Here is a 25,347-nt window from a genome sequence, read left to right as displayed (position 1 = left end):
CATAAAAGTACTAGTGACTCTTAATCAAGATTGCACCATTTGTGATGAAGTAGTACTTAGTACATATACACAGCTATATATGAGGTCCCTGCCATATGAGAGATAAACTTTCCTATGACCTTGAAAGTTACTTTTCCAAGAATTTTTTTGTCAAACTTCATGCAAAGATACATAATTATTAGGGATGTCAACGAATAGTCGACTATTCGACTATCAGTCGAATGGACCGACGATCGAATAATGAAACGACATTCGAATATTATTATAATTTAAAAAATCCAATAATAGAGTGATAACGAGATGGAATTCTCACTACTAAATTGAGAAAACTCCTTTCCTCAGAGACAATCAATAATTTTCCTCAACAAAAAACGATTGACTCCATGTACGTATAGAAAGCACAGTAATTATATGTGCTAGAATTATTTGTCAGTTACCGCCTGTGTTGTTTTTGTAATAAATTACCCACTCCATATACTGGGCTTTGTTTGTAAATTTACTAATTGAACTTGATCTTATACCAGGTACCAATTATCTTTTGTTATCTTTCTTAATTCGATAATTTTTAAAGCAATTCACTTACATTATAAACTGTTTAAGGACATTTTAATAGCCGGAGCAATCAATTATCTAACTGTTTAACAATTTCATGGGCACTGTGTGAGATCCCCCCCCCCCTTCCCCCAATTTATTTCATAATAATCTTTAAAAATATCGCCTGGCAATTTTTTTAATGCTTACTAAATAAAAAACTGACTGCATGTACTGACCGATCATACATATTGGAGAATTAGGAATCTAAATTTATTTCATATGTTACTTTTTAAATTTAACTAAAAGGTTTTTGAGTTATAAATACGTCCTGTTCCAGTGAAGTTTGAAATAAAATTTTATTTTAAGAAAATGTTCCGAATATTCGACTATCGTTCGAATAACGCAATCGAATAATCAACTAAGGATAATAAATATTTTTGACATCCCTAATAATTATATAGATTAGAGCAATTCACTGTGTCATGACCTTCCTTTAGACCTCACCCTTCTTTATTTTACATTTACTTTAGTTTTACAAAAAAAAAAACTAATCATCAAACATAATTTACTGATACAAATTGGGGAACAATTCAACTGTGTCTTTTTTTTTTTTACCTTGACCTTCCTTTTGACCTTGCACTTCATTTTTTTTCATTTTGCTCTAAGTTCCTACCTCATTGAATTCTGTAAAGGATTACATTAAACAACAATCACAAATAAAATTGTCACAAATATTATTGGGAACACAGCTGAAAAGATACACAATAAGAAGATAAAACCTCTCTGTTTATAATTTATTTCTATTGAGAAGATTTTCCTGTTTCTCTCCTAGTCTAAATCACATCAAAATCCTTAACCGCCAATAAATTATACAGCACTTGAGAAACATTTAACAGAACGTCATTAACAGATTATTACAATTCATACTCAGAACTATTTCCCTCTTTCAGCAGTATCAAGTTTTCTTATACAATATTTGGCTCAATATACATGTACTATAAATAAACACATAAAATAAACTGTTGTAGAAAAAGTGCAACATTGTGCTTATAAATGAATAAATATTACAGAAACAGTGTATTTTATATATTTTACCTGGGGGTTCAGTAACTTGGTAACTTTTTTCAATGATTTGATTATGGCACACACTTAAGACACATTCACATTAACAAAAAAATAACAAAAAACCACAATTTAGCACTTTCCTATAAACTCCAAGTAAAATATGATTAATGAGTAACAAATTACATGATATTAAAGCTTCACACTGTCATTGCTTGTAGAATAATGTTTTGAATCAGGGAGAACAGGCACTATATATATGTCAGCAGAGTCTGTATAAAGGGAAGTAACTCTTATACGAGTCAGTTATTGTATATATACAAGTCAATATCTACAGTCACTTTGGGTCAGCTGCTCTTTGTTAATACTCAAATCTACACGATTGTTAGGGTCTAATACTGGACGGAGTCACATTAAGTGGTGCATGCAGTGCCGGTCTATCTGTTCTACTGTACAAAAATCAGAACGTAATCTCAGTCACTTGGTCTTCTGTAAATAAAAAAACATTTGACAAAATATTATGAAATAAAACAGTTTTTATTCATTCCATTCAGTCATCTGAAACAATGCAACTGGTAGACTACAATATATCTGACTGATATGCTGGACTTACTACGGCATGGGTCGTCTGCCTGGATCCCCTGATCTGGAATATTCCGGATCATCATAACGTCTATAGGAAGCCTCCTCTCTCCTCTTTCTCTGTAACATCTCCTCGTATGTCGGAGTTTGGACTGGTTTGTTACTCGGTGGTCGGCTGTTGGACCTTTTTATATAAAATTTAATATTTATAAAGAGAGGTAAAAGAAAAGGAAATAGAAAAGTTCACACAAATTTAGATACGTAGCCATTAAGATGGAACTTAAATGCTGACCTTGATCCTCCAGCTTCCTTCTGCCAATTATCCTAAAAATAGTACACAGCATTTTAAAAGTAAATACAATCAACTGTTTACTTGAAACTGAAAGATCTAATATAATTTTAATTTCTGTTATGACTCATCTTAGTGTATCAAATCTGGTTGTGGATGCTGACCTTATATTTGAAAAGGTCAAGAGCAAAGGTCAACATAATTCTGAGTCTTTTACACTTGACTCAGATATACATGTACTATGACATATTTTTCAAAATAAGCAAAGATTCTGTAATCTGATAAATGAAATAGGCTTGACCTACTTCCATAATTTTGGGATCCACCCACTTGGGTCGTTCCAGGGGGCGCTGCTGTGACTGTGAGTTATATTTCTGCAAGAAGCATGCAAACAACACATACAAGCTGTTAAACCTCAAACTTCCCATACATGTATCTATTACCATTACAACCTTAATGAATACAGTGTTCCCAAACACCAGGGAGTTGAAAAGGTGCTGTATCTACTAGGGTACTAAACAAAACTAGATCAAAAGTACAATACAACTGTTTTTTTTCTTTTGGAGACAGTAGTTCTAGCAAGGAAAAGCAAAAAAATATTTGACAAATGCAATCTTCAATTAAAATATCAATATCTCTGTATATAGACCAAGTGAAAGTACATGTATAATGCCATATAATCCTTTTAAAGGTTTTTACATGGATCAAAATTTGGAGAGTTTCTCAAATAAGAAATGTAAGTTGGTGTTTCAGATCTATATTTCAGAAATAAAAAAGATACGTAATGCAATAATTCAGTATTTAGCAAAACATCATGATGTTTTAGTGGCATTAAAATTTAATTTTTTTCTAGGAGAATTTTTTTCAGGACAAAAATGCAGATTCTTTCCATTCTTGTGAGTTTATCTATGCACAACCTATTAAAAATATATGGAGTGTAAAATAATGATCTAGGTCAGCCTGTCCTTAAGGTGGCTTCACCCTTATCTTTGTGTAATCTTTCATTAATTAAACTTCTTGCATTATAAAAGTATATTTTAGAAACGTTTCCGAATTGTTACAATAACGAATACAGTAAAAGTTAGAATTTCCTGTAATTTAAAAATGATGACGAGGGCAATAACTCTTACTTGTGGTTTTTCATTTATGCATGTTCTCCAAAATATCTATGTCATATACGGTTTCTCTGATATCCACAATTTACATTTCAGGGTGGAGTTAATGATATTTAAATCCATTTAATGCAAGTGGAACAGATAAAATGTGTTTTTATCATTAACATCTAAGTAATGATACTACTGCATCACAATATATTAAAATTTAAAATGCTGACATATACATTGTATATTTATTTGCACTACAAGAAAAATTCTAGTAACTGACACATAATTTCAATGTTTTTGAAGTTCAAATAAATTCATTTTACTTATCTTCTATTCGTCAATTAAAAAAATAGGGTATACACAACATTACATGTGTAACATTAATTTAAATGAAGACTTGAATCACATATCTTTGGACAGGTAATGATGTACCACTTTCACAATGTCAATGTGACATGATTAAACCCCTTTAATCAAGTTACTATAGTACATGTACTTATGTATCAATACAACCCTAGCTGGAATTCAGTAGAACAGCACCATCACTCCCTTGTATTGGATATTATGTAAAACACTACAAATTGTCTCTGATACCTTCTTTGTTTATGCAAACATATAATTATACTAATCTACATTAATATATATACACACTATAAACAGTTAAATATTTAGACTTGTTAATGATGTCAAAAAAACTTTACCGTGATTGCTGTCTAACCTGTACCCAATTAACTGTAACTATATCTATCTAGATTGCTTACCTTCACCATAGCACATATCCAGTCCAGTGTTAGTTAATCATTTCTCTATGAATTAATTACTACTTGTTGCATTACTACTACGGTGTACTGGAATAGGCTGGGGAGGAGGGGAGGGGGGGGGGGGGGGCTAGGTCTACCTGGACACAAGTATGACAGATGTACTTCATTTGATCTCCAGACAGAGGATTTTTCATTTCTTCATTGATATTTAGGCAGTTGGGTCTAAATTTTTTTCTAAGGGACAGATGATATATATTTACTGTGATGTATGCAGACAATCGTGAATTTTACCAATTCAATCATAAAAATCTTTGAATTGTTACAGTACTCTGTCAGTATTCAGATTGGTACACAGGACAATTCTAGGTAGCTAAATGACCAATAGGGTCTGTCATGACTGTGACCAAAGTCACCTGAACAAGTTCAATGTCATAGGAATTGGAAGTGTAAAAATTCTTGTCTGATCCATATTAGCCCTGGAATTAAGAAATATTTGAAGCTCATATTTGGCACAAAATCAGAGGATGTGTCAAGGTCTTGCAACAAAGTATGCATTCTAGACATCGATCACAACTGCGCTTGATGCAGTGATGCATCCATGGGAAAAAAAACACCCTTATTTCATGTGAGGGGGGATAACAAATAGACAAGACCTGGTACATGTTCTTTTTATTGGGGAGGGATGGGGGTGTGGGGTTGTGGAGTGTTAGATACTTGTGGACAGACAGGGAGTACTTGTCTATTTTAAGGTTGGAGTGGTGTGTTGGGGGATGGGAAGTCCTAGACAGAGAGCCTGTACTCACACTTTGTAGATACTTATTGTAATCCTCATGCCTCTCCTTAGCGAGCCTCTCTCTGATCTCCTCCACAGGTTTACCCAGCTGTGACATGAAACCGATGCGATTCTCCGATCGCGTGTTGTCCTGCTTCCTGTATCGTTCTGCCTCTTGTTTCTGGTAATAAATGATCATGGTGGAATTAGATTGATAATATATACTGTACAAAAGCGTACACCAATTAACACTTTGATATTAGGCTCACATTTAAATTTTCCTTGATTACATACCAGTAAATCCGTTTATCATTGTTTTTAAGAAATTAACTTATTCAAATTTTGATAAAAATTTTTAAAAATATACTCCTATTCTGATAGTTTAACTTTAAGACAGAAAAAAAAAAATTTATTTCAATACAGCATTCCTAACAATAAACGAAAATGCTAAGTTTTAAAGATTTGAAACATTTTAATTCAGGCCTTAATAATAAATAATGCACTACTTTTTAGATACTGTAACATGCATGTGCAAATAAGTTGTATTTATTGCTACAAGTTTTAGGATAATAAGAACATGCAAACATACTTTTATTGGTAAAATATATCATTCAGGCTCTTTGAGCATGCTAGCAAATGTTTTAAGGAGTTTACATGAAAAATATCATTTGAAGGTTAAATTATGATATAAATCATTTAACCATTCCACAATAAACACAATTTTACATGAAGTTTAATATAAGCTAGTAGTAATCAAATCTGTACAGAAATGACATGTGACACAATATTTCACATACCATAGACATTTATTACATATAAGAAATGCTGAATCTTGTTACAAACAAGAGGCCCAAGGGCCTTAACGGTCACCTGAGTACAATACAACAATTTAGAGGATCCATAAACTGAAAAATGAAGCTTTGTTGCCCAAAAGCAAGAAAAATAGTATGATTAGCATCAACAAAATAATTGGTCTAGTATCTATCTGCCTATCTGACTTTCCAAGTCATTAAATCTATGAAAGTACATTTTCATTATACAATAAATTATCTTGCATAATTCTCTTATTCTATTAAGCTTTCAAATACATTATTTACATTGATTAATTATCAAAGGTGAATGGCAAAGGGGAATAACTTTGCTCAGCAGAATACAAGTTAATAGAGCCCTGGCCAGGACTAGAACTCTTGACTAAATGGTCCAGGTGTTCAAAAATCTGGTAAAAATACCCTTGCATATTAAAACTTTTACTCTGTTTGCCTTGAACATCCCCAGAAGCATAGATGATTTTCAAAGAAATGCATTTTCACCATAAAATTAAATAAATAAAGCCCCATCCTTACCCAGAACATCTGACCCATTGGCCACGAACTCACAATTCTGGAAGAAGCACCCTTTCTCATTATAACTATACACTTGTTTCTTTACTTTATAACCAGTAGTAGAAAAAATATTTTGAAAGAAATTATGCATTTTCACTATATATAATCAATAGAGCTCTTTCCCCCTCACCAGAACCCCTGACCCAAAGGCCATGAGGCATTCTTCCTTATCATAACCATGCACTTCCTTTGTTTGAAAAATACCCAGGCGCACACAAGATTTTGAAAGAATTCATGCCAATTCCCTATCTAATCAATAAAGCCCCGCCCTAACACCAGAACCCCTTACCCAGAGGCCATTAAATTCATAATTTCTGAGGCAGCCATGCTCATCATAACTATGTACTTAGTTTATTTAATATCCAGGAGCAGAGAAGATTTTCAAAGAATTAATGCAATTTTACTATATAATCAATGGAGCCCATCCCTAACACCAGAACCCCTGACCCAAGGGCCATGAAACAATTTCTGAAAAGGCAGTCATGCTCACCATAACTATGTTCTTAGTTAGTTTATTTAATACCCAGGAGCAGAGAAAAAGATTTTCAAAGAATTAATGCAATTCTACTATATAATCAATAGAGCCCTGCCCTAACACCAGAACCCCTGACCCAAGGGCCATGAAATTCAAAATTTTGGAAGAGGCACTCTTGCTCATCATAACTATGTACTAAGTGACTTTATTTAATGCCCAGGAGCAGAGAAGATTTTCAAAGAATTAATGCATTTTAACTATATAATCAATAGAGCCCCACCCTAACACCAGAACCTCTGACCCTGGGGCCATGAAATTCACAATTTTGAAAGAGGCACTCTTATTCTTCATAACTATGCACTTAATACCCAGGAGCAGAGAAAATTATTGCAATTCTACTATATAATCAATAGAGCCCTGCCCTAACACCAGAACCCCTGATCCTGGGGCCATGAAATTCAAAATTTTGAAAGAGGCACTCTAGCTCATCATAACTATATACTAAGTTAGTTTATCTAATACCCAGGAGCAGAGAAGAAGATTTTCAAAGAATTAATGCCTTTTCACTATATAATCAATAGAGCCCCACCCTAACACCAGAATCCCTGACCCTGGGGCCATGAAATTCATAATTTCAGAAGAGGCACTCTTGCTCATCATAAATATGTACTAACTTAGTTCATTTAATATCCAGGAGCAGATAAGAAGATTTTCAAAGAATTAATGCATCTTCACTATATAATCAATAGAGCCCCGCCCTAACACCAGAACCCCTGACCCTGGGGCCATGAAATTCACAATTTTGGAAGAGGCACTCTTGCTCATCATAACTAAGTACTAAATTAGTTCATTTAATAACCAGGAGCAGATAAGAAGATTTTCAAAGAATTAATGCATTTTAACAATATAATCAATAGAGACCCGCCCTAACACCAGAACCCCTGACCCTGGGGCCATGAAATTCACAATTTTGGAAGAGGCACTCTTGCTCATCATAACTATGTACTAAATTAGTTCATTTAATACCCAGGAGCAGATAAGAAGATTTTCAAAGAATTAATGCATTTTAACTAATGTATATAATCAATAAAGCCCTGCCCTAACACCAGAACCCCTGACCCTGGGGCCATGAAATTCACAATTTTGGAAGAGGCACTCTTGCTCATCATAAATATGTACTAAGTTACTTTATTTAATACCCAGGAGCAGAGAAGAAGATTTTCAAAGAATTAATGCATTTTAACTAATGTATATAATCAATAAAGCCCTGCCCTAACACCAGAACCCCTGACCCAGGGGCCATGAAATTCACAATTTTGAAAGAGGCACTCTTGCTCATCATAACTATATACTTAGTAAATTTATTTAATACCCAGGAGCAGAGAAGAAGATTTTCAAAGAATTAATGCATTTTCTCTATATAATCAATAGAGCCCCGCCCTAACACCAGAACCCCTGATCCTGGGGCCATGAATTTCACAATTTTGAAAGAGGCACTCTTGTTCTTCATAACTATGTACTTAGTTACTTTATTTAATACCCAGGAGCAGAGAAGAAGATTTTCAAAGAAATAATGCACTTTCCCTATATGATCTATATAGCCCCACCCTAGCACCAGAACCCCTGACCCTGGGGCCATGAATTTCACAATTTTGGTAGAGGACTCAATGCTTATTACAATGATGCCAACAGTTTGACTGCTTGATGTCCAGGAGTAAAGAAGAAGATTTTTAAAGATTGCATTATTTTTGGTGGTTTTAGCCCCACCCCTCAGGCCCCAGGGGGGCAGGGACCATGGAATTCACAATTTTTGTTCCCCTTCACCCATAGGTGCTATATGCCAAATTTGGTTGAAATTGGTTAAGCGGTTTCAGAGAAGAAGCTAAAAATGTTCAAATGTTAACACACGACGCACACCGCACGACGCACGACGCACGCCGACGGACGAGAACGGATAGCAATAGGTCACCTGAGTGACTCAGGTGACCTAAAAAGGGAAAAACAGAAAAATCAACAAACCATTGAAATATATATCTCTATATTTATTATGAATCCCAACACACTAATTATGATAAAATGCTATGCAATGAATAAATAACTATATAAAAGCTAAGGAATAGACAGAGTAAAAGGCATTTTTATTACATGAAGCATGAAATATGATTGGTTGTAAAAGGGGATCCCGCCACCATCCAGCCAATCTTACGCAGTGTCTTATGTTACCTCCAGGAAGTCCTGGAAATCTTTGGACCTCTCCTCTCGAACTCGATTCTTGGTGTCCTTATTATACAGTGGATCAAACAAGACGGCCCCTTGCTGCCCAAACACTTTAAGCCGCTCTTTAGGGGGAGTTTTCTGGTTAATAAGGTCAAAGGCATGGATGATAATGTGGCCAAAATTTCAATTGAGGATTTTTTTGAAATATATGTAACCACTTTTTTTTCAATGTTGTCTATGAGTTGATGTTTCCCTATTCTTTTACGTGTTCCTTGTGATAATGAACCCCCCCCCCCCTTTTTTTAATCTTGAATAAAATTTTATTTAAATCTTATTCAAATTTCAGAATTGAAGAATTAGACATTGCAGAGCCTTTTGTTTATTAAATAAAGTTTTCTAGCAAAAAACATGATCATTATTTGGTGATAAGAGTCTGGCATACTTATAATAAACAAAAATGAAAATGTGACGACCAGAAAAAAGATCTGTGTAGAAGCATTCACAAAATACAGAAAGTCAAAATGGATCAGTTAAACAGGAGAAGACAACCCAGTAAGAAAGTGAAGAACCATGCAATCTGATCAGAATTGGTGCTAAAAGGAATATCATTGCTGAAATAAAATGCAAAAGAGTGACATGCATATTGCAATCAGTTAATTATACCATTGCAAGGGACATTTAAACCAGGCCTGAAATGAAATTAATGAGATTAGGTTACCATGGATGTCACATGGCCTCAGTTTGATTAAGATTGGGCAGTTGATATGGCATCAGCAGATGTAAGAGTTTTGATTGGAGGAGAGTACCTGGCTCAGATATTCTTTGAACTCCTCTCGTAGTGCATTATTCAGCCTTTCTCTGCGACCTTTGTATTCTCCGGACTGTGGTATGGTGTGAACAGGTTCATCCTCCTTCCAAATCTCTTTTGACTTCTGAACCACAGGGTGCTGCACAAAGACAAGGTAACATTCTATCCATGTCTTTACACCATTCTCAATACACAACAGCTCAACCTCATGTTAACTCACTTTCTCTCATTCTGTTATATTGGTACATGCACCACTGCAAACCAAGCCACTTGTTAAATGCCTCGCAGATTCTGTTAATTCCACATGAATTTCCAGGCAGTCATTTGATGACTGTTTTCTACATCAACCATAGGAAAATTTCCATTATAATATTGTGTAGCATGATCATGCACACCTGTTGAAGCATGCAAAGCAAAACATTTTCACGAAAGTTAAATAAGCTGGTATCATCAACACGTGAGGATGTTTTCTATTATTAGACAAACACCTCACTACATGCCAGTGTTAGTATGAGCCCTGAATCTCTGTCGGATAAGTAAGACCACGTAGTATTACCCCTGAGTAATAGTCCCGACATTCCTCTCGCCACTGCTGCTGGAAAAGTTTCTGTTTGTCCTTGTATTCCCCGACAGGCAGGATGTGAGGGTTATCTATCTCCTTACGGTAATATTTTGCTAGTTCCTGCTCACGTTCCTCTAGCTCTTTCTTTACTATTTCATGCTTCTGTTCAGTATTAAGTGATCAGTGTTACTTTGGTTATTTAGGGGGACATTTCATTAATGAATATTCAGATTACAACTCTCTTAAATCTATGGGAATGGTTACTACGGTAACTCATGTGACCAACCTTAGCAGCGAAATCGCGGAAGTTTTTTCTCCATTCTTCCTGTAATTGTTTGTGTTTGTCTTGATATTCTCCCTGAGGGAAGATTCGGACTTTGTCCAAGTCTATGCCTTCAGATTCAATCTTAGATATTGCCTCCTCTCTCTTTCTGTGGATGTTCTTAAGATCTTGGGGCTAAGAATAATGTGTGACTTGTTATATGAAAGATACCATTTTATTTTACCAACCAGATGCATGCATGTACAGAACCTATCATTTTGCCATGATAATAATTCTGAAAGTAAACCTTATTCAAACTCCAACTAGCATTCTACCATAGATCTAACTAAATGTATTTTGTATATATATATATATATATATATATATATATATATATATATATATATATATATATATATATATATATATATATACCGTAAGTTTTGGGGTATATGTCGATGGGGTATATAGGTCGAAAGGCTCATTTTCAGCCATGATTTTTTAAAAATCCTTAGATAGGACGATTTGGAAGATAGGACGAGGCTTTGTTTATCGACTTTCTAGAGATTCTTACGTAGAAACTACGTATCAGAACATGTAAAGGTCTGTAACTTAACCCGTGATATTAACGTATGAAGAAAATAAACTGGTATTTTTATGAGTACAGCATTTTAATAGTGTTTTACACAAACATAGTTAAAACTTCCTTGAATTGTGATATAACGCATTTTCTCCAACTTGCCTGTTCAACGCCGTCGTTGTTTGACTCCGTCGTTAAACACATAAATACGGTAGTATACAACAGCTATAATTAGGGAAATACCCGAAATCAAACAATAATCATTTCCATTTTAGAACATCGTGGACACATTCTTTTATTCCAACATTATTTACCGGGGTACAATATTAAGTGCGATGACCGCCATTTTTATATTTCTTGTTCAGGGATTTGCTAAAACACGCAAATGACTATTACATGTAACAGTGAGCAATTGAAATTAATCATATTAACATGCTATAATTTGCTTGAGATATTGTTGCTAAAAAATAAATTTAATTGAGAGTACATTCGCAATTTAACAGTCATCAGGAATTTCACAGTTTTGTTTGTTCAATGATGTATAGCACTAATACCCCTGTAACGGCACGTGGATCTGTTAATCATGCCCCGCAGGTGTTTAAACCTACAGGTGTTAACACCTTTGTGTACACAGTGTATATCCCTCTATCTGTCAGACAATTAAAATTCTATTAGAAGCCAATCTTTGTATAATTCGGTGTACCCCTTGGATATAAAACAAAATAGTTATGACTAGCGGTATTTTAGGAATTTACCGGCAACAGTTTATTTCACACATTTTACATTTAAATAAATATCACAAGACAATGAAAAAATATTTAGGTATACTATTTCAATTAATCATTACAAATAAATGGTAATAAAAAAAAATTCAATTGCGATTGTGAAAACTCCTCCGTATTTTAAACTTTGATACGGTTGCGGTTTTATTTTTAGTAAACGATTGCGACTTCCAACTTCACAAGATGGACACAGCATGTTGTAAATATACTTTGAGACATTATTGATGATATAATAAGTTTTTTTGTACATCGACGGATATTTAATGGAACTTATTTTGTAAGAAATCAATGGAATAAATATTTAATTCTTTATTGTTTATTATTTTTTTCTCGGTAAAGTAATTTTAAAAAAATACGAAAATGGCACAGATTTGCTTTAAAATTGATGTAAATTTTACTGATTTTGGGGCATTTTTCGTAAACTTGGGCCTTAGATAGGTCGATTCGTTAAATAGGACGATCCCAGCGGTTCTGAGAAAAAAAGTATCGTCCTATCTTCCAAAACTTACGGTATATATATATATATATATGGGGATGGGATTCATAGCTAGATTAAACATGTAAAAGTTTTGATTGTTCAAACTAATAAAGTCAAAAGAAACAATATACTTGAGGAAAAATAAAAATTCATATAATTAATCACAGAGAAAGAGGATTACATTTTACCTACAAATGTTACTGTGAGCTATGACAAAGAAAAACCATTCAAGTGACTTGAGGTCATATGTCATATTCTGGAGGTCAAGGGTTAGACTGGAACAATCAGTATTAGTGGATGGTTAGTCTACAACAGCAATAATGATACCTTAATGTATTCATTGTACTCCCTGCGACGTTCATTGTTAAATTTCACATTAGCACTGCTGGGGTAGTCCACCCTGTCTCCCGTGATTAGGGACCCCAGGGGTACATTCCTCTGGGACTGTCTGCCTGCTGGCTCCTGTCAGGGAGAAACCCATTCACAATAATACACACAGTAGACCACTAGGAAACAACACACAATTGTAAAGAAAACACTAAGAAACAACACAGAGTTAGATTTGAGAACTCTTCCATTGCTGGCAGGGTCAGGAATTGCTCAGAATCAAAAAAAAAATTCCCAAATCATAATGGATAAAAGTGTTTTGTAGAGAAATGATATACATGTAAATACATTGTGGGCACTCTATGATGCTGGTGAAAGAGCTTTTCATTTTTTGGAACACTGGGATACAGACTTCTCATAATTGTTGCATGTGCAAAATTCTCTAAATTTTAATAAACATCAGCTAGAAAAAAAAAAATCAACGTCTGGATCTATAGTCTATGATGTATATTATTCACTTTGTCTTCATTGGCTACAAAGCAAATCTTGATACTTCTGCATTAACAAAACCTCACAGTACACAAATATTCAGCACTAAAAACAACAGATTTCCATCAAAACCCTCATTAACCATAAGTTATTGTGTCTGAATCTAAATGCAGTACAAGCAAAGATCAAAGGGGTTTAAAACAATATCTTTGCTAATTATTAACAAAACTTTTTAGATACAAAAAAAATGTACCAACAGTTTCAAGGCCCTCTATTTCTGCAAAATAAAAATGTGCCTCATACCAAGGTTCATTTGCCAATGGTAAAAATATACAGTCCAACTCAAACCACTCATTACTTGGTAAGGAGGTGAAATAAATATAAACTGGGGAAGATATGCCTGGAAAAATGACAACAACAAGCTAACCTCACAACTGCCACTTGTCTTCAATGCAAATCACACATACTGCAAACAATTACCCGATTACCAAGGTGAGAATGAAAAAAATTGCAGTGTTACCTGATCCAACATTTCTTGTCTTTTAATAGTTGGGCTTCTAAACTATACAATCATACAACAATATGTAAAACTTGTTCAAAAATTACCTACGAATCAAGATGACAATGAATTTGGGCCAAGGTCATCTCACCTGATCATGTGTTTCTGTCATCAATCCGTAAGATTGGAGCTTGCCACTGTGGGTCCGAGCATAATCACTGGACACAGCCTGAGGGGCAATCTACCGTAAAGTTCACATTTAGAGACCAACAGAAAATGAACCCAAGCCCCATATAAGCAAGCTACCATCTACATCAACCATCATACAACAACCAACAAAACCACCATACAACAACCAACAAATACAGATCAAGGTCAAGGAATACAGGTTCAAGGAATCTGGTCTAGCACCAGTGGATCATTTTTCAAGGTGCGAAAAAATCCCACAGTGAATCTCCAGATTACAGAAGCATTGAAACCCTCCACAATGTGAATAATGCACTTATCTTATTCAAAACTAAGCTGTGAAACATTTCATACAGTGTAAATTAAGCTAATCAATTCCCATAAACAATGTCTTGAACTTTAGCATATTCTTTAAATGATAGTTATATTTAATCAATAAAATTACTGATAAAAATTAACTTACTTTCAATCAAATGTAATAAATATTGTTTTGGAAATATTTATAACAAAGCTGCAAATCTGATTCTAGATGTAATTAATCAAGTTTCAAATGAATAAATACGAATGTATATACCAAAATTTAAAAACTGAAACTGAACCAACGAAAAAAAATTCAAAGAACTTGGAAGAAATAAAAATGTGCTTGACAACCAAATCTATAAAACCAACAAATTCAGGTGATCTAAAAAAAACTCTTATAAAACATAGACAAGGAGAGTTCAAAACCCAGTAAACCCAGACTATCTCAACACATTGCAGAGCCTCTAAACATGGGAGGGGGTATTTAAGGAAGAAATGATGGAAAATGTTCACCTGAGTCACATTGCTCTCCCTTTTAAATCAGTATGTACAGTGAAGCCTCATTATCCCGGACACCAATAATCTGGATGATTCACCTTTTGCCCAAAGTTTGTGAGGAACATTTTATTTTTATATTTTAAGACATGCTTACTCCTTTATACATGTGATATATTGTTTTTATATCAACAGTTGTGATGTCACAATGTTTTTGTATAAAAGCCATGAAGTCAAATGAAGTGGATTAATTAAAAATAGTGTAAAACCTGTCAAAGCTTCCTGTAAAACATGTGATAAAACAATCTCCCATTGGTTTGTGGTTGGATATGATTTTTATCCAACTCCTGTGATTCCTATCCCTATGTCAAGGAAGAAAACACATATCTCATTGGATCAAAATCTAACCACAAACCATGGGAGATCCTATATATACCAAATCTGTTTTAGTAATCTGGAAACTTCATTAATATAGAGGATTTGCTCGATAACACAAGTGTCTGGACTAATGAGGTGCAACTGTATTAATGAGATTCTTTTTACATGGCTTAAAACAAAGTCCATGCTGACGAAGACTGCATTTCTTGACACTGTGTTAATGTTCTTTAGGAAGTCTATACCGTAAATCTGGAAATTTTTGCTGTAGATAAATTTTTAGCAAATTTGCGCATGCATTGCATTCGCAAAAATATTTTTCTTAAAAATAAATCAACAACAAAAAATGTTTTTATATAAAGATTACTTTAAGATTACATTGCTATATATATTTTATGTACATGTGTGATTTGTGAAAATGCTATGAAAACTTTCAACACTTTCAAACTTTTTTATCTTATTATTGAACATTGGCGTAGTTTAATATTGTATGTTTATTCGTAATTTATTGTATGTACATACATTATTTAAAACGTTTAAGAACATTTTAAGAGCTTTTTATATATTAGTTCAAATGATGATTCGCAAAAATTTCAAACGTAAAAATTAATCAACAGACTTTTGACCCAGTTTCGCAAAAATAAATCGACGTAAAAATTTCCAGATTTACGGTATTTTTAATTAAGGAATGAATTTGATAGCTACTCATTTTATACGGTATAAACTGGGTTGGGACAGTTTACGCTTTATAAACCGCGAAGCGGTTAATAAAAAAGCGTAAACTGTTCCCAGTTTATACTGTATAAATTGGGTAGCTGTTAATTTCATTCCTTATAATTTAATTTTCATTCATTTAGTGTAAGAAAAAAAGATGACTGCCCTTGAAAATGACTTCAATTTGTACAAAATTGAATGTAACGTCAGGCAGATCGATACGTTTTTGACGCAAGTCATTGTGACGTAGGCAACCCAATTTATACGATATAAAGTTATTTTTTTAACCAATCAAATACGGCGTTACAACCAGAATTAAATTATTTAACTTTAACCCACTAGTGTCCCTGTCTTGATCTGAGAGGTAAGTGATTGTAGGTTTAAAAGTAAAACAAAAATTACATCCATACATGTGCTGCTCAAAGGAAATATAAATTTATTGCTATATGAACTCTCTTTTGTGGCACTGGGACCATGAAATCTGATATGTTATATCAAAATGAAGTTTTTTTTTATACATATTAAATTTTGTGTTTTCTCATGTAATGGTTCTATAAAAGAATTTTGAATGATCTTTCTAAAATAATCATCTCCCTTTGGAAGGCAACTCTTGTGTTACTTCTTCACTAAAGTATGCTTTGTGGTAAATACATTCGAAATTTGCTCTGTATTCCAAGATATGACAAGATGACAGACAGATGGACGATAGACAAACTTCTACCAGAGAATCTCAATTAGTTAGAGTTTATATATGTATGTCCTAGTCTGGGATCATTTTATGTCAGGAACTCTGCAAGACATGTTGGATGGCACAGAGGAAATAATACCTGTATATGTGAATTCAGATTAAATCGGGCCTGATTGTCAACGCGACTCATATATTGTTCCATCTCAGAGGAGTGTGTGCTCCTGTTAGCCAGAGGGTCTTGGAACTATTTAAAGGAAGCAGAGAGTGAATAAAACTCAATGTTTGTTCCTTCTCTATCAAATCCTACTTATCTGCCTAATTATTTATTTACAAAGACAAAAGCACAAAAGAACTTTGGAAAGTTATAATGGTGAGAGAAAAATCTTCATTGTAGATGAATGAAATTTATGATTAAATACAGTTGAATGCAATTAAATTATTTTTTAGAAATGAAAGCAATGAAAGATTTTTTTTCATTTAAATCAATCTTATTAAGTTTTACATGTACTAAAAGGCTAAATTTCCTCCAAACCAGTCTGAAGCAGCAAGCAGATCATCTTTTGCAGCAGATTTAAATGACAAAGAACTCTAGTGGTGAAGAGGGTAAGTGGGATGGAAATTTCTATTCATGTGTATGTATTGTACATGTATTTATATGTTCCATTTACATGAGGAATTGTTTCTATGGTTAACAACACTGTACTAACCTGGTCCTGGAACTCGCTTCTCATCCCTAGCTCTGGTCGCCGATTTGTCTCCGGAGGTTGGTGTCTATCAAAACCTTTCTAAAAAAATCAGAAAAAAAACATTCCTTCTGCTTGATTTGTTTGAAATAATTTTAATTTCAGTACAAATATATCTCTTTTTTATATAGATTTAGAGACTGAATTATTCCTAATTTGATATTAACCCTTAATCAAAATTATGAAAGCAACCGTTACAGTCATATGACAAGCATGAGGCTATGTTCCTATTTTTCAGACAATAATAGGTTTTGCTAATTAGCAGTATATTCAAGTATTTATTACTGAAGTTTTACTTTTCCTAGACTCGTGGTCTTTTTCCTAAAATGAATTTAAGGCATCATAAAATTAAATCTTCAGTGAAAATAGACCTGTACAGTAGTGCTTATACTGTTTACAGGGAAAATTTTGCCCCCATTTTATTTTCGTCCCTTTTGCCCTTGTTACAAGTGGGCGAATTTAAAACAAGGCAAATTCAAGAAAGGCAGCATTATCTCTTAACCACAACAGTGTCTGGGCAAATTTAAAAAAAAAAAATGAAACGGGCAAAATTGTTTGCAAGGGTGGAAGTTCAAAAATAACATGGGGCGAAAATAACCCTGTATGGTACTGTAGATTATGTTTCCTTAAATTGATGAAACTTGAAGTATTCTTTCTCTGATAGTGTTGGAAATGAACTGTTGAATTTTATACATATATTGGTTTCAGTTTCTGTTCAAGCATGCTGTTCATTAGTTGTGTAATATTTATACACCCCTTTTTTGGTGACTTAGCACCTACACCCTTGTGTGCATACAGTGAATGCATTAAGTATAGATACATACGTTAAATCTGTTCAAATATACATTATTGATTAGTTCTGAATTAGTGAAAAGTTAGATTAAACAAAAGACAGATACAAACAGATATACTACCATTTACCACAGTCTGATTTCTCAAAACAGAAACTGGATTAGAAAGTTGATTATTTAAATATATAATGGTCAATTCTATTGTAACTGCATACTTAATTAAACATTAATTATATTATTGATATAATTCTATAATTGTGATCTTTCAAAAAAAACTGCACATGGAAAATTGATTTCTTTTTATCAGTATATATATATTTTAGGAGTGTGGTAAATGTTGTATAAAATCTTACAAATTGTTGGTCAATGCAAAAAAAAAAAAATATTAAAAACTCATTGAAGTATTTATCAGAATATTGAAATAAATTATTGGAAATGTTATTTTATAAATCAAGAAGATAATTAGAATAAGTTTTCCTGTTTTCCTCATCGAAGAAATCCAATATTAAGCAAGAGACATAAATATAACAGAGATTCACAACTGTTTGAAATCTTGAGATTTCTCGTGTGCCCTATTGGTTATATAGTTTTTTTTTTCAAAACTCACACCATTTAAAATCGCAAATCTTTAAAATTATCAAGGATGACAAAGTAGAACTTTTTTTTATTCATTTTAACAAATTATTCAGAATGTTATGGTTTCATGAATTTCTTTAAATGATTAAATTCAATAATGAAGGAGAAATATAAAATAGCAACACTGGTGATCCATGGTCAGCCTTCGGAGATTTCACCAGCTACACAACCAATGATGAGTGATTTTTAGAATAATGCTGGGACTTGTCATATATTTCAGCTCTTAAAATCTCTGTTATTTCTGTATCTTGGTGAAATATACGTTGAAATTCCATACAAATTTTATATATATTTATTATAAACAGTTCTTCGTATTTATTTATATTCTATATAAAAACACAAGGCAAATCACTTCATAACAAACATTTAGGAAAAGCTTTTCTAATTATACAGCAGATTCTACGAAGCATTAAAAAGCCCTTGACCACATTTGTAATTGTCTAGTACACTTGTCAGACCTCCAGCTGGACTGGTCAATTTTAATTTACTTATAATGTCACATATCTAAAGATTGAAAAATATATATATATAGAAAGAAGGTTTGGGAACTTATTGATTGAATTTGAAAAAAAAAATCTGCAAAAATTATGTAATGAATTTCAAAGAAATGAATTAAAAATTATTGAAATGCAAAAACAATTAATTTCAAATATCTGTGAAGAAGGTAAAGATATTAGCTAGAATGACAGTGCCCATTCAAGATCATGTGCAAAGTGCCACAAATGAAAACCAGGAAAGATTAAGATAGCCAATCAAAATCCACAAAAAAGATGTCAAGTCACCGTGCCATCACACCCCGGTATACCTTTGCCAGCAGTTGGTTGTATTCCTGATTTCGTTGTTTTTCCTGCATTTTACGCATGTTATCATATTGCCGTTGACTGAGGGGTAACCCCTGTAGGTAATCTGGTGTTGGGGCTCGCTTACTTTGCTGTTCATGCTGTAACATTACATATAAATATCTACAGTCAAAACTTAATTATCCCCGAAAACTGCAGTCAATAGGTCAAGGTCATATCTGTTCTAAACCATCCCATATTTTTACACTGTGCATGTAGTTAGTGCTTTGTGCCCACTACAGAGCTGGAGTGAATTTCTAAAGCCCGGTGCTACCACAAACCATGCCTACCACTATACCATACAAGATTCTCAACCATCACCAATACTACACTAGTATATATATACTACTTGTTTTTACACTGCTGTAATGGACCTCTTTATTGGAATGAGTCTTAAATAAAATTATAAAATACATTTCTAATGGTGTTCTATTTTGTAGATATATATCAAAATGTGAGATAACAATGTCCAATTATACCATACATCAAGATGCCCAAGAGATTCACCACCAATAAATGTCAAACTAGAACCATGATGCCTATTTCCTACCACCATGTGTGGCACAACAAATGGTTACCATAATAAATATGGCTACCTTGAGATGAAAATTGTAGTCCCTATTTCTCTGTTTTTCCTGCATTTTGCGAAACTCATTGTACCTGAGCTCACTTTCTACCATAGGGAGGCTGGTAATATTACCCTTCCACATTGGATTCAACAGATCATCCTTCAGAAACACGGAAGTGGTTTATGACAAACTCTCGTATACAATACATAAACATATGCCTACCACATGTATGACAATGAATACAATAAATGTCTCTAAAACTCAATTCTCTCTCAGATTCCTTTATTCTAAATTTTTAAATCTGATTTGGTTTATTTTATTTGAGTTCCGCATCATCCACCTGAATACACCATGTTATATGCCTAAGAAATTCTTGAGTATAATATAACACTTCTAAAGCTGTTGAACACAATTTATACCTGCTTTTTCAACAACTGGTTGTATTCCATATTTCTCTGTCTTTCCATCCATTTTTGTTTGGGTATATAATGCTGTTGACCTATCGGGAGCCCATAAGCCTCTGGAGGTGTGGCAGGCTGCTATATATAGAAATCGTTTAACGTCCACCCAGCAGTTAGTGGCCCTAACCTCAACACACAGCTCTTAACATGCAGCTACTAACACTACAGACCAAACAAAACTAGACTGCATGCACCCAAACTCACAGCACTTTAAAACACTACATGCTGTAGGCAGATCTCTAGTCAATCTGCAAGCAGCATGCAGAGCAGCATAGGAAGCAAAATGCTCTCAATGATAGCATTTATGTCACACTTGTAGGTTAATTACAGGGTATTTAGTCATATATTAATGCTATCTTAATTTCAACTATGATTAATTTCACATGCAGTAACACAGTCACTTTTAGGACAATTTGGATTACCAAGCATTAACTTGGGTAAGTTAGATTGTAAGTTCACAAAACTTACCTTCGGACAGCTTGGCTATAACTATAGGACATGAATTCTACAGTTTTACAGGGAAGGATTAAGAGTTAGTCCTTTAAGACTTACGCTTTTGAGGTAATTCTGATACTCTCTGTGTTGCTGGTCTCTCAGTGCCTGCCTTTTGTGGTCGTACTGTTCCGAGCTGTAGTAGTCTCCCTTGATGATCGGTGCCGGAGCCTGTCGACGCTGCTCCACTAATTTTTGCCGCCTCTCATCCTCCAAATTTTGTTTCTAGAAAAAAAAAATCAGTATAAACCTCAGAGGTAATGAGGAAGTAATTGTGTTATCAATATTTCTGGTTTTACATAGAGGTCACATGCATCAAGATCAACAGAAGTCAAAGATTGATTCACTAAAAATTATTATTTCCTTTCTTCAAAATCTCTCATAACATCTCTAGCTAGTAATTCCTTGTATTTCATTAAACTGAAATGTATCTTAATTCTTATTGGTAGGTCATACAAATATTTATGACAGTAGAACTAATAGTACATACTTTGGCCAGGAATTCGTTGTACTCCTTGTTTCTGACTTCATGTTCAGTCTGTCTGCGGTATGATCCGTAATCATCATGGCCGATGTTAGCTTGGTGTGGGGGGGATGTTACTCTCTGTAGTTATATAAAGCCATTCAGTTTTCAAACCATTATTAATTTTTCTAAACACATGTTGTTCCAGCAGTTCAATGTAGGCATGCTTTATATTTAACATGTCACACATTCTTAATATCACATCACAAAAACACTTGTTTTTATTGAACAACTGTTATCACAGATATGGTACACAGTACATGGTAATTGTAGTCAGTCTAAATCATTTAAGGTTCACCCCCCCTCTGCTCATTAATATAAAATTTTGCTTTAATGCTTATGATTCTCCAAAAAAAAAAACATATAATTTGTAACTAAAATGTGCATTATTTCAGCATATCTAGCAAGGCAATATTTGACAGAAATGGCAAGTAAACTTGACAAATTTTAAAGGAATAAAAGTCATTTATCCCATTGAGAGTTATCTCTCTTATAAGGAGGGTCAGTGAACCTTAAGCCTCTAAAACATTATCTGATGGTAATTGTTCCATGCTCATCATAAAACTTCATCTTAGGGACTATTCCTAAAACAAATACATGTTGCAAATTCTGAAGTGGTTGCCAAATCTACTTGGGGATCTGGTAATGTGCATGTTGAAGAGGTTGAAAAAGAGGATGGCAATGGTGTTAGATAATGCATTTCTCATCAATGTTCATGCCTGTTTCTAAAATATTGTGTTCTTGTGTCAATTATGGTACAATTTAGGCCCATCAGCCACAATGCTCACCTTAGTCACAATTCTGACAATTGTTACAGTAGATAAATGAACCCCTTACTGTAGATCCCCTCCAATAAATCCATGATTTCAACAATTGTAATTCAGAGTATATGTACATATTACACTAAAGCTTGATGTCTTGTTTAAAATTGTACTTTGATGTTGTACTTTGATGTTCTTATGGACATCTTTATATTAAATTTTTCTATTCCTACATTCCTCTGTTGCAGCCCCAGGGGTAGCATTTGGAAAAAAATGAGTCTATATAACAAGGATATGCTTATTAATATTTATAGTTCTTGGGAGACTGTGGTCCCATTTTTGCCCCTGGGCCCATAATATAGGGTCCTCGAAGTAAAAATATTTACTAATTAGATAGGGGTCACGTGGAACTGAAACATCATAGGTGTCAATGGTCAATAAACATCGTAAAGCTTATCGTAAGAAAAAACATATTGAATAGATTTTTACGCTAAATGAACAGAATACACAATATGGCCGGTTGAAATTTTGTCATCGACTACATTCCTTTGGTTATGGACAGTCAATCTTTTATGTATGAACGTCTAGCAGAGAGAAATAATCAGAAAATAATTATGCTGACAATTGGAGAGGCCACCGAAGACGAAGCCGTTGAAAACTCAGGACTGCGACTTAATAGAACGAATTACTAAAGTTTAACTTCGTAAACATTTATAAATATAGGAATTTTAATTTCTCCTTCTTTATTATTTTAATTAATTATATATAAATAAATTCTGTATATCTTCTATCTGTCCCAGCAGTGAATATCATGTACTATGACATTTCTTCAATGGCGCCGTACGCCATTACGAAGTTCACAACATTCCTACTAGATTCTGTGCGACTTTTAAAAAATGTGTGTTTGTAATTTATTATTTTTTTTAAAAGGTATATTTCCTTAAAATATTTTATAGGACAGAAAAAAAATTGTGATCGATTGGGCATAAACGATTGTTCTGACTGGAGATAAAAGCCATTGCATTTGCAGAATATCTCTCGACCAAGTCCAGGAAATGTGGGGAAAAAAATTCTTCAATAAACCTTTCTTGTGCACATTTGTGCATCGTAAAGCCACAAATTATACCTTACTAGCTGTCAATTATCCAATTATCACTTAATTATTTTCTAACAGGTTTAATAGACACAAGAAATGAGCCCTTTTGTATACACAATAAGTACTTCGCTTGACCAGGGTTGACACCTATGACGTCAGAGCAATGGCGCGTAACATCGGCGATCAAAATATGCATATTGAGAAATTCAAACTTTGAATTGCTGAAACATCAAAAATATTAATTTTCTAGCGAAGATTTTTAAATATATGATTTTAATTGCATGTAAACTTTTTCATATCAAAAAATTTTGAGACGTGATAAAAACCCTTTAAGCTTTAAGCTTTATTAATAATAGGTGGCTTAATAATTTTTACATTTGAAAATAAAATCAAAGCTAAAACCCAGCCCCATTCACATTGTGTTGGAAATATAAATCAAATACATATAAATTCCACCTCTAGTATGTCTGTAGTTTTAAAAAATGATTATCTGAGTACCATTAAACATTCTATCTAGATGTCTAAAAGTATATCCATTAATGGCTTCCAATTTATTATGCAAATGATAGCTTAGGAACAATTACTCAAGAGTTCTGGAAAAACACTTGAATTTAGAGTTAATTTTGTTACTTCAATCTCATCAAACATGCAATTTTATTCAGACTCAAAGTTTTAGAAATAAATATTTGCTTTAAATACATATATGATATTTCATTAAAATTATGACCATTTTAATATGTGAGGAATATTACTGATATATATTTCAGTGAGGTCTGAAAAGGAATTACACTTTGTTCACACATACTTATGCAATTTAAAGTGCAAAGATGCTATAACATTCACCCAGCATGCACAAATCAAGTGAATACCCCCTTACTTTCAATTTTGATAAATAATTACAACATTTATTGGGGCTGAAACAATCAGAAAGGAATACTGGGTAGTGAAACTATTCTGAAACCCTGAAAAAAATTTTCAACTTTAAAAACCATATTTCCTAAAATCTGGGCTGTTTCCAAAAAAGTTGATCTTACAGTGTGATAAGGAGTGGATTAAGGCAGCATACCTTTACGGCACCGAAATTGGGCTGTCTGTAAGAATCAGGGTCCCATCTCCCTGAGGGTGGGCGATCCTGGGACAAATCAAGGGGAGGTGGGGGGTCAGAAATTGCCTGGCGACGGTCAATCACCGGAATTTCCAGTTGGTGTTGAGCTCGGTTCAGAATTTGCTCTTTTTGTTGCTGGAAGTTTAAGAAATTTATTTTTTGCAATCCAAGCTGTTTCCAGATAATCAAATTTAAAAAGATAATTGTAGTTCTAAGCAATTCATATATTATCAGAGTAGTTTGAAGATTTCCATGACATGTTTGAATAAGATTTCAATCTTATGTTATCTATAAAGTAAAAAATTAAATTGTGTCTTATCTTATAGGCTGCCTAACAAGTTTAGGGTATCATATTCCAATCAAAAGTTCAGAGTGGCAACATTTCCAATTTTAGAGACAATAACCTAGGTGAAAACAGACAGAAACTGCCTGTCTGCTAAACATGTCAACTTGCTCATTTCATTTTATATGGCATATCAACATTAAATTTCAAACACTAATTTTTCTTTGCTTTGATAGATATTATTTCTCTTTTTAGGTTGCAAAATTTGGAATCACTGCTAAATTTAGATATTTCTAAGACAATTTTTGATTTTCATTCAACCTCTG

At 33.5% G+C, this 25,347-nt stretch overlaps 1 protein-coding gene across 1 annotated transcript in view; it reads right to left on the bottom strand.

The window, feature by feature from the left end:
* Positions 1 to 1,321: 1,321 nt before the first annotated feature.
* LOC133189659 (trichohyalin-like) overlaps positions 1,322 to 25,347 on the bottom strand; it is a 34,913-nt gene continuing 10,887 nt past the window's right edge. Inside the window, exons 9-27 of the mRNA XM_061325058.1 lie at positions 24,700 to 24,873; positions 21,744 to 21,857; positions 21,314 to 21,478; positions 20,328 to 20,459; positions 19,698 to 19,832; positions 17,430 to 17,507; positions 16,862 to 16,966; positions 14,116 to 14,205; positions 13,986 to 14,027; positions 12,977 to 13,114; positions 10,834 to 11,004; positions 10,542 to 10,709; positions 9,984 to 10,124; positions 9,184 to 9,315; positions 5,135 to 5,284; positions 2,773 to 2,841; positions 2,471 to 2,502; positions 2,210 to 2,362; positions 1,322 to 2,085 (exon numbers count right to left, since the gene is read on the bottom strand). Coding sequence (XP_061181042.1) covers position 2,085; positions 2,210 to 2,362; positions 2,471 to 2,502; positions 2,773 to 2,841; positions 5,135 to 5,284; positions 9,184 to 9,315; positions 9,984 to 10,124; positions 10,542 to 10,709; positions 10,834 to 11,004; positions 12,977 to 13,114; positions 13,986 to 14,027; positions 14,116 to 14,205; positions 16,862 to 16,966; positions 17,430 to 17,507; positions 19,698 to 19,832; positions 20,328 to 20,459; positions 21,314 to 21,478; positions 21,744 to 21,857; positions 24,700 to 24,873 — 2,190 coding nt within the window. The 3' untranslated portion in view covers positions 1,322 to 2,084. The remainder of the gene's footprint in view (positions 2,086 to 2,209; positions 2,363 to 2,470; positions 2,503 to 2,772; positions 2,842 to 5,134; positions 5,285 to 9,183; positions 9,316 to 9,983; positions 10,125 to 10,541; positions 10,710 to 10,833; positions 11,005 to 12,976; positions 13,115 to 13,985; positions 14,028 to 14,115; positions 14,206 to 16,861; positions 16,967 to 17,429; positions 17,508 to 19,697; positions 19,833 to 20,327; positions 20,460 to 21,313; positions 21,479 to 21,743; positions 21,858 to 24,699; positions 24,874 to 25,347) is intronic.

This window comes from Saccostrea echinata, unplaced genomic scaffold (assembly GCF_033153115.1).
Source record: "Saccostrea echinata isolate AGI-Se365-2 ecotype Australia unplaced genomic scaffold, CSIRO_AGI_Sech_v1 ptg000019l, whole genome shotgun sequence".
NCBI classification, from domain to species: domain Eukaryota; kingdom Metazoa; phylum Mollusca; class Bivalvia; order Ostreida; family Ostreidae; genus Saccostrea; species Saccostrea echinata.
Note: the sequence above shows the minus strand (reverse complement) of the source record. Positions and strands in the feature narration are given on the sequence as shown.